This window comes from Planococcus citri, chromosome 5, assembly GCF_950023065.1.
Source record: "Planococcus citri chromosome 5, ihPlaCitr1.1, whole genome shotgun sequence".
In the NCBI taxonomy this organism is placed as follows: domain Eukaryota; kingdom Metazoa; phylum Arthropoda; class Insecta; order Hemiptera; family Pseudococcidae; genus Planococcus; species Planococcus citri.
The window spans coordinates 12,470,631-12,485,430 of NC_088681.1; the positions used below are offsets into that span (position 1 = coordinate 12,470,631).

General features: G+C 36.7%; 1 protein-coding gene across 2 annotated transcripts in view; it reads left to right on the forward strand.

Annotated features, from left to right (window-relative positions):
• LOC135846316 (uncharacterized) overlaps positions 1-13,547 on the forward strand; it is an 84,278-nt gene extending 70,731 nt beyond the window's left edge. For both annotated transcript variants that reach the window (XM_065365343.1, XM_065365341.1), the window contains 2 exons: positions 4,300-5,012; positions 11,632-13,547. In XM_065365343.1, coding sequence (XP_065221415.1) covers positions 4,300-5,012; positions 11,632-13,416 — 2,498 coding nt within the window. In that variant the 3' untranslated portion in view covers positions 13,417-13,547. The remainder of the gene's footprint in view (positions 1-4,299; positions 5,013-11,631) is intronic.
• Positions 13,548-14,800: the final 1,253 nt, after the last annotated feature.

A 14,800-nucleotide genomic window follows, 5' to 3' on the forward strand; every position in this document is an offset into this window, starting at 1 on the left:
TTCCCTCTAAGGTGTCGAATTTCCATTTTGAAAATCAGTTTTTTTACAAAGAGGATAAAAAAATCTTGACGCTAAAATTTTTTTAAATGGCAGTTAGCAGCTTTTGCAATCATTTTGAAAAGTTGAGCTTTCACAGTTGAAATTAAATTTCATTGGAGCTTTTCGATTTTTACTATTGATTTTTAATTTTTAACCTACATATTTTGATTCAGAAATACTCGTAGGTATGAGTTTTCAAAAGTTGAATGTTGAGCTTTTCATTTTGAAAGCTCTCTAGATGTCATTTTGATCAATTTTTTTACTCACAAGGGAGATATCTTGAATGAAAAGTAAGCTCAGTGGTAGTGCTTGGCCCAGTTACCACACCATCAAACTTTTGACTGTCAGTTTTGAGTTGGCTATCACAAATTTTGAATTTTGAATGATTCAAAAACCACGACCTCGACGTTCATGGTTTCTCACAGCGTTATCGTGGGAAAATTTTGACCCATACTCTTATTTTCCCTTTCAACTGAATTTTTATATTATTTTATTTTTTTGAAGATTATTCAAATTCTTTATTTTTGATGAAAATTTAAATAATCCTTGAAAGATGTACTTGATATAAAAAATTTATTTGAATAAAAAAGTGAAAAAATTCTCAGAGCAAGTGCCTGGGTCAAAATTTTTACACAACAACACCATGGCAAAACCTGAGTGTCAAGATAGTGATTTTTAAAAATTTGAAAATTCTAAATTTAACTTTCTTCTTTCTTTTTGGCCCTTTTTCTCAATCCACTACTGGATGAAGGCCTCCCCAACTTCTTTCCACGATCTCCGATCTTGGGCTGTACTCCACAATTTTCCATCACATGTCTGTATCTCATCTTCCCATCTCCATTTTGGTCTCCCCAGTGCCCATTTTCTATCTGGTCTCCACTGAGTAGTCTTCACCACCCATCGCTGCTCCCCCCTTCTGGCAACATGACCAGATCAGCACCACTTATTCCGCTTTGCTGTTTTCATAATGTTCGTCATCCTTGTGGTCCCCTAATTTTCTCCACTGTTCATTTGTCTCTCAGTGTTATCCCCAGCATTTATCACTCCATCCGCCTCTGCATCTTGATAATTCTATCTTCCAGCTTCTTCATCAATGCCCATGGCTCACTAGCATATAGCATATGAGGCCACTGGGATGATGCATTGATTGGCTACATGCCTTCTGAGACCCATCGGTGTTGACTTCTCTCTGATTATTCCTCGCAGCCAGGGTTGCATAAAAAAAAACCAGACATGTTTAAAACAGAGTTTTAAACAGCCCAAAAAAATTGAAGTGTTTAAAACAAGGAAAGTGTTTAAAACGTTTAAAACGTTTAAAACGTTTTAAACACTGTTTTTTTTGAAATGGAAAAAAAACATGTTTTTTTTCTATTTTTCTCATGAAATTCTCAATTTTTTACAATCACAGTCACATTTAAAAATCATTTGATAACCAATATAAAAATGATAAACAGAAATTTCAATCTTTGGCAGAAAGAACACTACATGATGAATAAAATTTAAACAACAAAAGTAAGACTTTTGAGATTTGAGTTTTGACTACCTACTCATTTTGCTTATTTATTCAAAATTTTGTTTAAAACGTGTTTTAAACATGTTTTAAACACTGTTTTAAACAACAAATCGATGGAACTGTTTTTAACATTTGTTTAAAACAAAAACTGTTTAAAACAAAAACTGTTTAAAACAAAAAAAAACGTTTTTTTTTGTTTTTCAAAAAAAATGTTTTTTTTGTTTTTCAAAAAAAATGTTTTTTATGCAACTCTGCTCGCAGCCTCAAGTATGCTGCCCATGATGCCTTTATTCTCCTGGATATTTCTCTGTTGAAATTGTTATTCATTGTCATATTATCTTGTCCCAGGTACCTCAATTTCATCGCCCTCCATCTGGGTGCATTTTTTGTCAGTTACAAACCCATTGCACATAGTTTTGGTCTTCCCTTTATTAATTTTCAGTCCTACTTCTAGACATGCATCCCTCACCTTGTCCAGCATTCCCTGAAGTTCGTCCATATCTTTTGCTATCAGCACCACATCATCAGCACCCCATTGGGTGAAAATCTGCCGATGATATGCGACAAAAAAATGTGGCAGGAATTGCAACACTTTCCGCCAATACTTTTTTGCTCATTAATCCGTGCGCGTATTTTTTTACGTGATAAATTCTGCCAATGTCCAATATTCATGAAATTTTTTTTGGCTCTGCCAGGGATCAAACCTGGGTCTCTGGATTGAAGAGCGACTTTTCTACTTACCTAACCACTGGGACATGTGATGGTTGGGGGAAAGCAAATATTCCTATACTATGCTAAAACATTTGTGTAAAATACCGCATTTACGCGTGTTATTTAGCAAATGCACAAACAAATACGCAAAAAAACAGGTTAGTGCCGTATTTTGTAGTTGGTTTCTTCCAACAGGAAGAAACATGCCACATAATTTGAAAACGCTGTGGTCTTATGCGAGAAAAATACGCTACAAAATATTCACATAGTGCATTTTTTAGCAGATTTTTTTTGGTGCACCAATCAGCCTTCTGAAAAGCGCTTTTTCATGGGTATATTCAGAATATGTCCATAAACTAGCTGGTTTTATGGCCTTTTTCAGTGTGCTGGCAGATTTTCCCCCAATGGGGCATGTAGCAAATGGGTCAATTTTTCTCCAGAGATCTCCAGTCCTCCCTCTCCCCATAATAGGAGTATATCTCTGATGCTGTTATAGAAAGTGGCTGTGAACAATTTAGGTGATAGGGCATCTCCCTGTCTTATTCCCTATTTGAGCCTTATTTTTGCTGTTTCTCCATTAACTGTAATAGAAGCTGTGGCATTTCTGTAAATATACTCGATCACACGCAGGTAAGCAGGATCAATCCCAATCTTTCCGAGAGCTGTCATCATAGACATCATTTTCAAAGAGTCGAATGCTTTTTCAAAATCAATGAATGCTAAACATAGGGGCATTCTAAATTCGTTGCTTTTTTCAATGATCTGGCGCATAACATGAATATGGTCAATTTTGCTCAGTGCTGTCAGGTAATTTATGTCGGTGAATTACAGCAGTATTTTACCATATTTTACCAAAAGTTTATTACCATATTTTACCATAATTTACCAAAAAGCAAAATTAAACACTTTTTTTCCAACTTTCCTTCAATTTCCATGGAAATTTATGATTTGAAGGTTACCCAAAAAATGTTTCCTATAAATTTCCATGGAAAATTTCATATAATCTCCAATAACTCCTAACAGATGAAATTTCACTTCAGGGGTTGGTCACACGTTCAGAACTCTACAAATAATTCTTCATATCCCAATTGGTAAAATACAGTAAAATACCGTATTTTACCAGTGAATAAATTATACCAGTGAATAAATTACGGTAATTTAACAGCCTTGATTGTGCTTCTTCCCTTACAGAATCCTGCTTGTTCATCTGGTTGGGCTTCGTCAATCAAAATTGCCAGCTAAAATTTTAATGACGTTCTACTCAAGCCAAAAGCTACCATTGAGACCATTTTCTATCCAAATCCCTGGGGGATACTTCATGATCAAGTGCCAAATTCAGTTCCTTGCTGAAATTCATTTTTCAATTTTTAGCCAATTTTTATTCTCCTAAAAAAAATCAAAATTTGATCAAATTATTTTAAAGGACTGCAATTAGGTTTATTTCTTGTATTACACATGTACATCTCGAATTAATTGGTTTCGAACCGTTCTGGAGCCTCCAGCGGATTTTCAGATTTTCTAGTTGAAAAAAGAAAATACTGTGAATAGGATGGAATATGGGGGGGGCACTTTTTCGATTTGACCTTTGTTGCATCCCTAATGTCTTAATTTAGCGTCCTACATCAAGAACTCAAGTGACTGGAAGGAGTCATATGAAAAAAAATGAGCTCTTCAGCACCTTTACAATTTGACATATCGCACGACTGCACGACTGTCATTTTTTTCAAGGCATTTGTCCAAATACAAGGGGCTCTGGAGGGCGTGAAAGGCTCATATTTCCATTCCACATTATATAATGGTCATCTTTCCTCTTAGTATCGATTGCCAACCCAATATAGGTACCCTAAACCGGTCACCAATTGAAGAAACTAGTTTATCATTTTTTGGAAACGCCATCTTCCCCTCTTACCTCCTCGCCAACTTGCCCCCTTTTTTCGAACGTCATCGACCATCGTCGTACGCAATCGCACCCTAACGGTACCTTCACCCGACGATGATTCGGCGTTGATTTCTTATTCTCTTTTTTCTTTTCGCAGACGAACTTCAATCCGAAAAACAAAAGAAAATTTCTGGTTCGGGAGTCGGCGGCGGTGGTGGCGGTGGCAACGGGGGCGGATTCTTCTATCCCGAAGACGTGTACACGGATACGGAAGGAAACGAGAACGACTCGCCAACGGTTCACTGCACGTTCACCCTACCTTCGTGGCGAGTAAAACACACAACGCCGTCGAGTACGGAATCGGAATCTTCGAATACGAGAAACAAATACCACCACGCAGATGCTAAACCCTCGAAAAGCGACCGCCACCGTAATAAACACTACAAAGAAGCAGATAACTCTTCCGGCGGAGACGAGAATTACGACGCGGGAGACGAAACAACCGTTTATCTCGATTTACGTAATATTTGTAATAAAAAAGACGCCGCCATTATCGGCATCGGCGCTGGCAGCAGACGCGAGTCCAGCGATAATATTAGCACCAGTAATTCCGAATCGTTCCTCAGCAGCGAGCCTAAGAAGACGTACGCGATGAAACATTACGAGCCAGTCGATAACGACGACCAAGTTTTGTATTGTTCTTTGACTCTCGATAGTCATAAAGGTAACGAGATCAAGACTAATTACAGTCGAGAGAAGAGAAGCAATGTGAACGAGTCCAGCTCGAAGACCTCTCAGATGCAGTACGAAGTGTCCGGGGCAGCTTCAGGAGAACTAGATAAATCGCTAACGTCCGATAATGAAGATGAGGTAATTGAAACGATGAGAAAATTTAAAATCATCCCTTCCTCTTCGTCTTGTCTTGTCCCTTCTCCTACCTCATCTTTAACCCTTTTCGTAAGACTACGAGTGCGACTGGCTCATGGCTGCTTGTCAAAGACTCGCGATGAGTACCTTTCATAATACGATCATCGTGTATTATTATTATTATTATTACCCATTTACGTACCTAGACCTACGAGTACTACAAGCGTACAATATGGCTTCGTCTTGTATCGGCTTATATCTGATGCGTTTTTCTTTCTCTTTCTCATACACAGGCTAACTACTATAGTAAGATACCTCTACCGACGACGACGACGACGATTACAACAACCCGATGTATTGGAAAAACAATTTTCCAATTCATTAATTGCCACGTACTACTTTGTATCAATTTACATACTTAGCGAGTTTTAAAACAATGTATCGATTGTGTTGATCGTCTTGTTGAATGGAATACCCAGCCCGAGGCCGCCGCCGTCGTCGTCGTGAGAATAGTACAAGTGTATCTATGTGTGTGTGAGCGGCCAACACAACACAACAGAAGGTGTGTTTGTTTAACGAGTTCGTGTAGCTGTTTCCTTGTCTATTATTCTTTCGAACCCGACCCGCGGCCGCCGGCGAAGAAGACACAAGATCGTGCTATATCATCAGTTATCGCTAGTCAACGATCAAGGTTTCAATTAAAAACCACGCTCGCGCCACCGCATCGAGACTCCAGTGAAAGATGAATGAATGATGCGGATCGTAGTGGAATTCCCCTGCGAGAAATCGGGTATGTGATTGGTGTGGTTCGTGGAGTTGGTGAAGATGGAGGAAAAGTGGATTGTCGAGTTGAGTAGTGCCTTGAATCGATTAGATGCAGCCAAAATGGTCTGGATGAGAGAGTAGTTGAAGTTGGTCCATTGGTAGGTGAAATTTTTAGTCTGGTTTGGCGATAATGCAACATGTTGAAAGCAGGTATTATGAAAGGAGGAGAGAAGGGACGATTCTGGACGTTCTAACGTTTTCATTGGAGCAGGCACAGGCATGATGAAGTGGGGTATCGTTGGGAGGAGGAGGAGGGGTGAGATCGTAATTTTCCTACCTCGACTTTTTTCGACATATTTTCTCAACTTTTTACCTCATCCCCCCCTCCTCTCAGTATTTTCTGTACTAATCAGCCAGATGTGGTTCGAATATTGTAAATCAAATATCAAAAATTTATAATTTTTTTTGTTTTTTAAAACTTTTTTTTAGCCTTTTGACCTTTGAAAATTGAATTCAAAAAATAACAAAATATTTTCGATTTTGCTCGAGCGAACCGAGGATAATAGGTTCAGGAAATTTACAATTTGTGACGTACAAAAAAAAATAATTTTCAATACAAGAAGTTTCAGCTCCAAAATTTTGTGTTTTTTGATATTTATGAGTAAAATTTTACGCCTTTTTTTCGTTATTTTTGCACTTTTTTGCACCGGTGCTTTTTTCTGAAATTAAATTTTCATTTTTGAAAATTTTTGAAAAATTGCACGGTAGAATTTAAATTTGCCTGAAGGAAGCGAGAGTAAGAGCTTTGAAAAAAATTGATAATTCGAAAATTAAAATAACTGATGGGTCATTTCACGTCAATTCAACCAAGAAGTGGTAAGGGGGGGGGGGTCGGCGATTTTTTTGACATTTTTCCTGTAGAAAGACCTTTTGAAGAAATGACCAATGGCGCAAATCGCAGCCCTCTGGCCCTTTTTTAAAGGCTGCCAGGGGGTGTCAAAGTTTTCAGTGAACTTGAAATATCATCCATTTCAGCAGTGGATTACTCGATAACCGCGATACCTACCAAAATGGATTTTTTCCAATAGTAAGGAGTTTTGAAAGGCTTTTTAGTGATATCATAAAAATCAGTGTTGCCACTTTTTTTCGAACGAAAAATTAGCTCGAAAAGTTTCAAAACGTAGTTTTCATATCGTTCCGACTCTCAAAAATTCTGAAAAAAATATATTATGGACAACTTTTTACGCTGAACAACATATTAAAACATTGGGATGGCATTATGTCGTAAAGTCGATTAAAAAAAATTGAAAGTTTGCGAAAAAATACGATTTTTTGATTTAAAACATGAAAAAAAGGTTTGAGTGGTGAAGTTGACCCATTAACCCCTATTTTTACGTATCCGTTGAAAAAGTTGAAAAAACCCCTTTCACTCGACGGAATGAACTCTTCACAAAAAAATCAAAATTCGAAAAAATTCAAAAAAACGAATTTTAATTTTTTTGTTATGAGTGTGATTTTTATCAACTTTTCCATAAAATACGTCAGAAAGAGGTCGAAATAAGGCAACAGAATGAATTTAAACTTTTTTTGATGTTTGGAATTGAAAATTAAATTTTTTCGAATTTTGATTTTTTTTTTTTGATGAGTTTATTTTATCGAGTGAAAGGGGTTTTTCAACTTTTTCAACGGATACGTTACAACTATATGCTCTGAGCGTGGAATGACCCTGATGCGAAAAATTGATTTTCTAGCTTCAACATTTAAAAATTCTAACAGTAGTTTCAGGAAATTACAACATTTTCAAAGATTGAAATAAAGACCCGAGTAAGTAAAGAGAGGGCAAAAAAATAAAAAAAAACGATTAAAACAGGATTTTGTTTAAAACACGACGTTTGTCCTGATTCAGCACACTTTTTTTTGTACAACCTGTTTTTTTTAGACGAAGTTTTCCAAAATTACAAAAAAGTAATTTTTTACCATGTCACAAATGAACTTGTTTTTTTGACAAAAATGTTTTACAAAAATAAATTGTCAGATTCTTGCTTTTTGGCAAACATTTTTCATCTTTAGCAAAATTACCAAGAGTTCTAGTTTTTGATTTTTTTTATTCAAAAATTTTTCGCAAGTCTCGCTTTTTTGCCAAAAATCTACCAAAAAACGTCCCTTTTCTAAAATTATTGATGTCTTGCTTTTTCCAAAAATTGTGTTTAACTGGCAAGTAAAAATGTTTACAAGTCCAAAGAACGATAATGCGAACACAGCAACGGTGTAATTTCAAGTTCGCAAGTTACGAACCTGCGAACAAGGTATGGTAGTATTCGTAGGTTCGCAAGTTGCGAACCTGCGAACCAGTATATGAAGCGTTTGCAGGTTCGCAAATTGGCACCAAGTTACAAAGTAAAAATTTTTACTGGTCAATTTGCGAACCTGCGAACGCTTTATATACTGGTTCGCAGGTTTGCGTACCTAGATTTTCTTCAAAATTGAATTTTTTTAAAAATTTGGACGAAAAAATGTGTTGAATTGGCTGGGCGAGAGAGACTGAAGAATGCCTCAAAATTTTGAAAATCATTATGCCCTAATTTTCGAACATTTCGTTGCCAGGATTATTTTTTCCATCTTGTAAAACATTTTTGTCAAAAAAACAAGTTCATTTGTGACATGGTAAAAAATTACTTTTTTGTAATTTTGGAAAACTTCGTCTAAAAAAAACAGGTTGTACAAAAAAAAGTGTGCTGAATCAGGACAAACGTCGTGTTTTAAACAAAATCCTGTTTTAATCGTTTTTTTTTATTTAAAATTTTTTTTCGGGGCTTTTTTTGGTTTTTTTCATGGTGTTTCTACGTTCTCGAGAAAACTTCAAATCTGACCATTTCATTTTTCTTTTGAAAAAAACTGTTTTGAAAAATTTTTGGCAAAAATATCTTTAGTCAATTCGTAGGTTCTCAAGTTGCGACACTACGAACTAGTACATATATGAAGCGTTCGCAGGTTCGCAAATTGGCACCAAGTTACAATGTAAAAATTTTTACGAGTCCAAAGTAGATGATAATGCGAACACAGCAACAGCGTAATTTCAAATTCGCAAGTTAAGAAACCCGCGAACAAGGTATGGTAGTATTCGTAGGTTCACAATTTGCGAACCTGCGAACCAGTAAATGAAGCGTTTGCAGGTTTGCAAATTGGCACCAAGTTACAAAGTAAAAATTTTTACTGGCCAATTTGCGTACCTGCGAACGCTTCATATACTGGTTCGATGGTGTCGTTTTCGCATGATTCGATACCGCTGAGTATGAATATGACGTCAGATTTTCTGCTACATTCATCTAACCCCCTCCAGAGTTCCCAGACCCCCGCCACAAATTTTACCATTTTTGAAAAGAATTACCTACTTTGGTGATTGGTGATATTGGTATCGTTTTCATATGATTCGAACCCCCTGAGCACAAATATTGCGTCAGATTTTGTTTTACACTCATACAGCCCCTCCAGAGCCTCAGCCCCCCCTCAATTTTCACTTTTCTTTTCTTGAAATACGGCTACTTTTATAATGAGGGTCAAAAATGGCAAAATGCATCCAATAATTGTGTTTAAGGAATTGTGCCTACCAGATGAAAATTTTCAGCGTGGAAAGTTTTGGACCACCAGACCCCTCCCTTTTCAAGACACCTCCCCTTTTCTGAAATTACAATAAAAATAATTTTCTCAAACTCATGTGAACTAATTTTTTCAATTTTTTAGTATGTTGTAGACATTCATAAGTGGTATTCTCATCCCATGAAAATTTTCAACCCCTCCCATCATACGTATTTACCCTTCAAATGGCGTTTTTTATGCATTTTAATAATAAAAATTGGTTGGCACAATTCTTTAAACACAACTATTGGATGTATTTTTGACCCCTATTGTAAAAGTAGCCGTATTTCAAGAAAAGTGAAAATTGAGGGGGGGGGCTGAGGCTCTGGAGGCGCTGTATGAGTGTAAAACAAAATCTGACGCAATATTTGTGCTCAGGGGGTTCGAATCATATGAAAACGATACCAATATCACCAATCACCAAAGTAGGTAATTCTTTTCAAAAATGGTAAAATTTGTGATGGGGGTCTGGGAACTCTGGAGGGGGTTAGATGAATGTAACAGAAAATCTGACGTCATATTCATACTCAGCGGTATCGAATCATGCGAAAACGACACCCTACTCCTTAATGGTTACTTTTCTCAAAATTCTCATTTTATTATTTTTACTGCAATTTCAGAAAAGGGGAGGTTTCTTAAAAAGGGAGGGGTCTGGGGGTCCAAAACTTTCCACGCGTAAGTCTCTCGATGGTACCCAGACCCACCTACCAAGCAAATTTCAACCCAAAACAACTTGCTTTGGATTTTTGCCCTTGTTGTCTGGTATTTGTAACCGGGTGAGGTGGGTTCACCATGTTGGCGGGTGGGTGGAAATGGTCGTAATATAATTAGTTGGAAATTCAATTCAATTCTGAACAATTTTTGTTGAATATTACAGATTTTTCTTCAATTTTGAAACTTTTCATTAAAAATGTGAAAAACGTAATATATTGATGTTTTCTGGAGGGGTATTTACAAAATTTGAGAGGGAAGGGTTGCTCCAAAACAAATTTTGATGAACTCAAATTAAAGATCTGATGTCAAGGAACAATTTTTGTTCTGTAATTTTTTTTGTACAACCAATAGATTAGGAGATACACGAATTTCAAATGTTGGTGGGTGGACCCTCGGAAAAGGGGGAGGGGGAAAAATAGGCATACAAGCTAAATTTATTCGCTTTAGTGTGTAGAACAAGAATCAATCGTAAAATTGCTTTTAGCACGAATAGCGAGCGGATATGCAATTGAAACCTGACGACCTGACTAAATTCCCAAAGAGTCCTGCTTTTTGCTAAAATTCTCAAAGTTTTGCTTTTTGTCAAAAATTGTAAAAATTCTTGCTTTTTAAAAAATTTCTGGAAGTGGTCATTTTTTTGAAAAAAAAACTCCAACAATTCTTACTTTTTCAAAAAATGTTTTCTCTCTAAAGAAAGTTCTCAATCATGTTTTTTGGTTAAATTGACTCAATTCGTAAAATTCCTAATAGGCTAAAAGTCTGAAAAATATCAAAAAAATTTTTTAAATTCACATAATTTTAGCAATTTAGTACTTTTTCAGATTTAAAAGTTTGAAAGTCTCTCATTTTTATTTATATTAGGTCAACCTAAGCAAAAAACATATCTATGATTTGATATTTTCCTTGGAGAGAAAACTTCACCTCCGTTTAATAGCTAGGTACTGTTTTTTTTTTTTTTTAAATAATTTTTTGGTGACATATTTCTTGAAATGCCGTATTGAATGTTCCCTTGCTTTCAGTTCTCGTGAACTCCGTCCCCTCCCTAACCCCTAATCTGGATATTTGTTCAATTGTGTTATTGAATGTCAGTTTTAAAAATCATCCTGATGAACATTTTCTTCCATAAGTGACGGATTTGAAATGGATTCATTTTTTGAAAGTACATAGAAACTGCCTGCTCAGCACCAAGCAAATTCACTTTGTAATGATTAAGTATTTATTTGATTCGATTTTTCATCGTTTTATCGAATCGCATCGATGGTTAAATTCAAAATTTATTCGAATTGTAATTTGTACCTAATATTTAAACGATTCAACGTGTTGAGTTTAGCTCATTAAGGTTTCTAATTGAAAAAAATATAAACGAAGCCATATCACGCGTAGTACCTATCGTTTAAAAGATAGGGAAAAAATCCATAACAATTAATATTTCAAATACCTACTCTTACCCATCGTTCGTGTAAAATTTTCAATTTTTAACTAATTCTACGATTTGTTTTCATTTCAGGCTTTCAAAACCGAAGTCCGAAGCTATTCGCCGAAACCTCTATCATCGAAACGAAAATGCACTTCTTGCGGTAAAATCAAACGTATCTCGAAATCACGCAAGTCTTCCAACACCTATTGCCCTTGCGGTAAAAAGGAAACCAGCGCCAAGGTTGACGTAAAGGGTAAAAAAACAGTAGTACCCGATTTAATACCTAATCGAACTCTCGAACCGATCGATTTAAACGTAGCGAAATCAGCATCTTATTCGAATAGCGAAGATTTATGCGCGACTAATCGAAAGTTAGGTAAAATATCCAGATCAAAAGTATACGATTTTAAATCTATGACCGATATCGATAAATCGAGCACAGTCAGCGGTGACATAGGGTGCGGTTCGGATAAAAATCTGGTCAACGTTATCGTACCTACTACTCGTAAAATATTCGCTCCTTTGCAACAAGATGAAAATGGAGGTGCTTCTGCTGTGGTCAGTTACACGGTCGACGAATGTAACGATGATATTAAAAACGATGCGAAGAACGATGAAAAAGATCGAGATCCGAAATTCATAGCACCTCCTTGGGTCTCCGATCGAGCCCAGTCAGCGTCTCCTTCGACTGGTCGTAAAGATAACAACAGAGACGAAGATCCAGATTCGGGTTCTCGTTGTAGGAAGAAACCTATTCTAGAAATGCACGCCAGCGTCAATAAGTTACCTCCTGCTTCGCCTTTGACCACTAAACGTAATCTTAATAAAGATACCACAGGTGTAGGTAATTCTAGTATTAAACAGATGATAGCTCATTATAATAAACTGATGGCTGAGAAACCAGAAAGGAGATCTTCCGAAGGTAACTGTTGGAGTTCTAATTTACAAAAATCTCCCGTCCTGGAACGTCGATACAGGTTCGAGCATCTGAAAGCAGAATCCGATATCAACTTGAGGAAATCGAAAAGCGCCGTATTGAGTGATAAATCTAGTAAATCTTCCAAGACACCGATGTCCAGCGCTGATAACAGTACGAATTGCTTATCTAAATCATCGAGCGCCGGATCCATTCATTACATGCCGATCACGTTGGCAAAATCGGCTCAGGCTTCGTCGATCAGTCAGTCTAAAATGGTCGATGTTAAAATAGAAGAACCCAAAATCAACGAACCCCTTACCCAGAACTATTCGGCCGACGAATCGCACAACTCGCAGATCTCCATTCTCAGCACACCTTCGTCGTTATCGCCTCTCGAACGCAATTCATCCTTCGAAAGCGTCGTATCGGAAACAAAGCTACGTAATTTGAGACTACAAGAAGCTAAAAATAAATTTTTCAACGAGTACCCGACTAAAATAACGATCGAGTATTTACCCAAACGCGAATTCCCCCAGCCTAATGTGAAACAACCTAGTAAATTAGATAATGCTACTCCTAAGCAAGAGCTAATAGATTCGCCGACTAAAGAACAAGAACCTAATTTTAATCTTTTGTTGAATAAATCCGTCAGTACCGGAGCCATCGATGACCGGACGAGAACGTTTAATTTACCAGTATGTGAAAAATCTCCGAGTAAGAGTAAGTTTGGCTTTTCTAGCATAGCTTCCAAGTTTCGTAAAGTTAAAATGAGAAGGCACGGGCATAAGGATCCGGAAATGAGCGCTGTATCTAGTCTATGCCGAGCTAGTTTATTGGTTAATTTAGATAAAGATGGTAAACCTATACCGAAGGAGTATTATAACTCGAGTAAGAGTTGTCCGTCTTCGCCGGTTATGCAGAGGAATATTTCGAAGAGGAATTCGTCGTCGAATTGATCTATATATTATTATTATTTTTTTTCATTTTCACAGTCTCTTTTACTCTCTCTTTACCTTGTGTGTTTTTACGCTTGTTATCGTTGTTCTATTATTATTATTATTATATGAAATAAATGAAAGTAATAAAATGCTGCGTGTACTGTCGTGCACGATTTCGTGTTTATGATGTTCGATAGTACATATGTGATCACTGGATCTTTAATGATCTTTTTCTTTTATCGAAATAAATAAGTGAACTGTGGAAGCAAAATGAACTCTTGGAAGTTGGGGTACCTACCAATTACCATGGAAGAGCTTTATAAAAAATGAGTTAAGAAAGCTAAACTTCGTTTAAAACTTTATTTCGAAGTTCGAAAGACAGAAAATTCTTGAAAAAATCCATAAAATAATTCAGATCAGAACTCAGATTGTGAACGATTAGGTTACCTATCTGAATGTATTCAACTGTGACTTTCTCGTGTTATTTATTTTTATTTTGTAGCTGCCATTTTCTTTTTGAGGATTGTGTTCGTCTGTTTATGGGATATGAATTTAATTAAATTATTAGAGGCTTATAGATAGTTATCTATCTATGGAAGTCAAACTACATATCCTGAGGAAGCAGGTAGATTCAACTACAAGTTCACGAGCTAGCAATATCAAGTGAGTACATTATTAGTAGTAATCATACATTAATATTCAATAGTTATGGAATTCATTCCAACGTACCTATTGGCATTTGATGAGAGATGATTGCATTTACCGATTCAATCACATTACCGACCAGCGAAGGGTGTTCGAGGGTTTCGTGGGGGCGGGGAGGGGGGAGTTTGGGTCGAGGAATTTACTACGATAATTGGTAGCCTGCGAGAGTTTGATTGGAAGCCTGTGGTGCGATTTTGCACTTCAGCCAAAACACCGTCTGAACAAGTCTTTGTTGAAATAGTGTCCATTTATCTCAACCACAGGACAGACCTTAATTGGGCCTGGAAACGCCCACTGATTGAAACAGTGTTTGACTAAACCACTGCAGGTTTCAATTTTGATTGTTTGATTTTGCCAAGGCCCATACAAATGGGTCTGAGAACATCCACTGATGGAAAAGGTGTCTGAGACAAGCACTAGTGTTTTGAATTCTGATTGTTTAATTTTGGACAGAAAGTTAACAACACCTCTTGTTGATTTCTTGAAACTTTTGGAAATCTTGAAAAATTGAATTTGTACACACCCGCCGATTCAAATGGTGTCTGTCACTACCACTGGTTTAAAACAGTGTCTGTCACAAACACTGGTTCTGAACAGTGTCTGTCACTACCACTGTTTTTACACAGTGTCCGTCACTACCACTGGTTTGAAACAGTGTCGGTCACTACCACTGGTTTGAAACAGTGTCCGTCACTAC